The sequence below is a fragment of the Calidris pugnax genome, unplaced genomic scaffold (genome assembly GCF_001431845.1).
Source record: "Calidris pugnax isolate Ruff unplaced genomic scaffold, ASM143184v1 scaffold512, whole genome shotgun sequence".
NCBI lineage: Eukaryota > Metazoa > Chordata > Aves > Charadriiformes > Scolopacidae > Calidris > Calidris pugnax.
Genome location: NW_015091251.1, coordinates 9,587 through 13,390, shown reverse-complemented (window position 1 = coordinate 13,390; position 3,804 = coordinate 9,587). Strand labels below are relative to the sequence as shown.

The following is a 3,804-nucleotide window of genomic DNA, read 5'->3' as shown; positions in this document are numbered from 1 at the left end:
CAACCCCCCCCCCCAAAAAAACCACCCCGGGGGTGTCCTGGAGTTAATTCTAACGATTTTCCTGGATTTTGTTCCTGCTCCTGACTAACGGTTCGGTCCCACACCTCGTCCCCTCGGTTGCTCAGGAGAGACAGGTAGTTTTTCCCCTCTGGTGGGTGCAGGTTTGCTCTTTTCTCCCCCTGCCCCCCACCCCGGGGTGGTGGGGGGGCCACCTAGGAGGGGTGTAGGTCTATTTTGGAGGCCAGTCATTCTGGAGATGAGTTCCTTCTGGTTCTCAGCCTTGGCGGTGGTCGGGGCGCAGGGTTTTGGGATAAGGAATTCCTTTTTTGGAGCGGCTGATCTGCTTGGTGTTTCCTCTTCCCTCTGGAATGTTGTAAATCCCTGGAGATAAGGGCTGGAAGGAAGGAGATAAAGGGGGTCAAAAAGCCCCCACCCCAGTCCCTCCCTCCCTCCTCTCCTGGGCAAAAAGGTGGGAAGGGGAGCCCGGGGGGGGCTCTTGAGGATTTTTACCCCTACGGACTCGGCTCTTCCTTAGGACATTCCGGGTGGGAAGCACGTGGTGGCCGCGGGGGCTCGGGGCGTTCGTCGTTCAACTTTTCCCTCCCCCCCTGCCCTAAAGCTGCTCCTCTTCCTCCTTCCAGCGCCCAGCAGAGGAACACCCAGACCAACAAGAAAAGAGCCATCCCCAACCAGGTACGGGCTGGGGCAGGAGATCCCGATCCTGAGGGGTCGGAGCTGCCTTCCAGGGCTCCAAAAGTGGGATTCCAGTTGTCCACCAGCTCCTTCCCTGGTGGTGTCTCACACCAGGGTTGGAGATGGGGCAGATGGAGCTCTGGGTCATGGAAGAGGAGCGTTTGCTCCACAGGAGCCCCTCTAAAAATGGGATTTATTTGATCCACCAGCTCCTTCCCCAGGAATATTTCACACTAGGGTTGAGGATGGGGCAGATGGAGCTCATCTAAAAGCAGGATTTATAGGATCCACCAGCTCCTTCCTTGGGGATATTTCACACCAGGGTTGAGGATGGGGCAGATGAAGCTTTGGGTCATGGAACAGGAGCGTTTGCTCCTCAGGAGCTCATCTAAAATCAGGATTTATTGGATGCACCAGCTCCTTCCTTGGGGATATTTCACACCAGGGTTGAGGATGGGGCAGATGGAGCTTTGGGTCATGGAACAGGAGCGTTTGCTCCTCAGGAGTTCGTCTAAAAGCAGGATTTATTGGATCCACCAGCTCCTTCCCTGGGGGTGTCTCACACCAGGGTTGGAGATGGGGCAGATGGAGCTCTGGGTCATGGAACAGGAGTGTTTGATCCACAGGAGCTCATCTAAAAGTGGGATTTGTTGGATCCACCAGCTCCTTCCCTGGGGATATCTCACACGGGGCTTGGAGATGGGACAGATGAAGGTCTGGGTCATGGAACAGGAGCGTTTGCCCCACAGGAGCTCCTCTAAAAACAGGATTTATTGGATCCACCAGCTCCTTCCCCAGGAATATTTCACACCAGGGTTGAGGATGGGGCAGATGGAGCTCGTCTAAAAGCAGGATTTAATTGATCTACCAGCTCCTTCCCCATGAATATTTCACACCAGGGTTGGAGATGGGGCAGATGAAGGTCTGGGTCATGGATCAGGAGCATTTGCTCCACAGGAGCTCCTCTAAAAGCAGGATTTAATTGATCCACCAGCTCCTTCCTTGGGGATATCTCACACGGGGGTTGGAGATGAAGCAGATGAAGGTCTGGGTCATGGAATGGGAGCGTTTGCTCCACAGGAGCTCATCTAAAAGCAGGATTTAATTGATCCATCAGCTCCTTCCTTGGGGATATCTCACACGGGGGTTGGAGATGAAGCAGATGAAGCTCATCTAAAAGCAGGATTTAATTGATCCATCAGCTCGTTCTTTGGGGACATCTCACACGGGGGTTGGAGATGGGGCAGATGAAGCTCTGGGTCATGGAACAGGAGCATTTGCTCCTCAGGAGCTCCTCTAAAAGTGGGATTTATTGGATCCACCAGCTCCTTCCTTGGGGATATCTCACTGGGGTTGGAGGTGGGACACATGGAGCTCAGGATCTCCTCTAAAACCAGCAGGAGCCGGGACAAGCTCCGACACGGGGCAGGATCTGCCCCAGCTCTCCCATTCCTGCCCCCAGGAATCCTCTGGGGGGGTCAGGGGCTGGAGGGGACGGGGACCAAGCGGAGATGGGGGGTTGGGGGGGGACACGGGGACGTACCTGGTGGCCCACCTTTGTCCCCTGCCCAGTTGGGGGGGCAGGACTGGCAATGCCCCCCCCCCTTTGCATGGTGTTAGGTCTGGCAGTACCTAACGCAGACATCGCCTCTCGTTTGGAAAGAATGTAATGAAATATTAACACTGTTACGATTATAATTAATTAATAGCATGTAATTGTTTTTTTTCTTTTGCTTTTTTTTTGTTTCGTTTCGTTTTGTTTTGTTTTTTTCCTGCTTTTTTTTTTTTTTTTTTTTTTTTTTTTTTTTTTTTAAATCAAAGTGATTTCAGATTCTGAGCAACTACCCATAATAGGAAACAATCCATTTGAAAGACTGGAGGGTGTAAGTAGGAGGTGTTAATTATAGCTAAATGCCCAATTCCCCTCCCCCCCTCTGGGCTAAATGCTACAGTTTTAGGTTGCTTTCATTTTAGTAACCATTTGATCTTTCCCAGGAGAGGATTCTGTACTATTTCTTTTAATCTTCTCTGCATGCAATTCAAAACTGGCTCGCTGAACTCAATTTTAAGTTAATGTTTGTGTTTATGAGCAAAAGATTGCAGGATCTACAACAAAACAAATAGAAACAATGTTTCTAAGTGTCAGTAAAGAAAATGGTGTGAAGCAAAGTTAGATGCATATTATTGAATGAGGCTGTTACTCCCTCTGCTCCCTATGATCTCTGGGAATTCAGAAGCCTTAGACCTTTGTAAAGTACAATAAGCTTTTACTGTAATGCCTTTTCAACTAGTGGACAATCTAGCAAGTAATTTTAAAAACATGTTCAAAGTAAAACAGATTGATGTTTCACTCTATGCATATGAGGGTCTTCAGTGACTAGAGCCAATTAACCAGACAGAACAAAGTTAAACAAACACATTAATCTTCGCAGGGTGGACATTCTATGCAGTAAATAATGCAGCACTTCCACTGTCATCAGATAACGTGCACTGTGCTGACTTCCTCTGAGACAGATTTTGGCGCTTGTATCAGTGCCAGATAGGTGTATCTTATAGCTCTTAATTTCCATGGATCAAAAGTCTCCAGAAATCAAAATGTCTCTGTTTAATCTAACTGGATGGGATCTAAGTTAAAGTGGAAATAGGTCATGCAAGAAATTACAAAATGTGTTTACCCACCTCGAAACATTGCTCCATATCTCATTCCTTTTGTAAGAACGTCTATAAATCCAAAACCGTATTTTCCACATCCATTGTTTGAATAAAGTTCCAGAGAGACATTCATTTCCCAACTTTCTTCTAGCACTGCAATAGCAAAATACGCTGCTGGTGTTAGCCATAGACATGTCCACAATCTGGGTTCAGACAAAGTGACAAATCAGCTGCAAGACCCAAATGCACAAAGGAGAAGTTGCAGCAACATCCTAATCGTGCTTACAACAGAAAAATGTGCTGCCAAAAGTACTGAATAAATACTTGACATAATAAGCAAATATCAAGACATACAGAAAATAAAAAAATAACAAAAAAGAAGAGAAATCTAGCACAATATGTACTGGTCTAGACCCTACAGAATAAGGATTTCCATGCGTTAGTATTCCAAAATCAGAA

The 3,804-nt window shown here is 47.6% G+C and overlaps 1 protein-coding gene across 1 annotated transcript in view; it reads left to right on the top strand.

Annotated features, from left to right (window-relative positions):
• Positions 1-2,996, top strand: part of LOC106898701 (dynamin-2) — a 41,208-nt gene extending 38,212 nt beyond the window's left edge. The window contains exons 13-14 of the mRNA XM_014960111.1: positions 642-693; positions 2,985-2,996. Coding sequence (XP_014815597.1) covers positions 642-693; positions 2,985-2,996 — 64 coding nt within the window. The remainder of the gene's footprint in view (positions 1-641; positions 694-2,984) is intronic.
• The last annotated feature ends 808 nt before the right edge of the window (positions 2,997-3,804 follow it).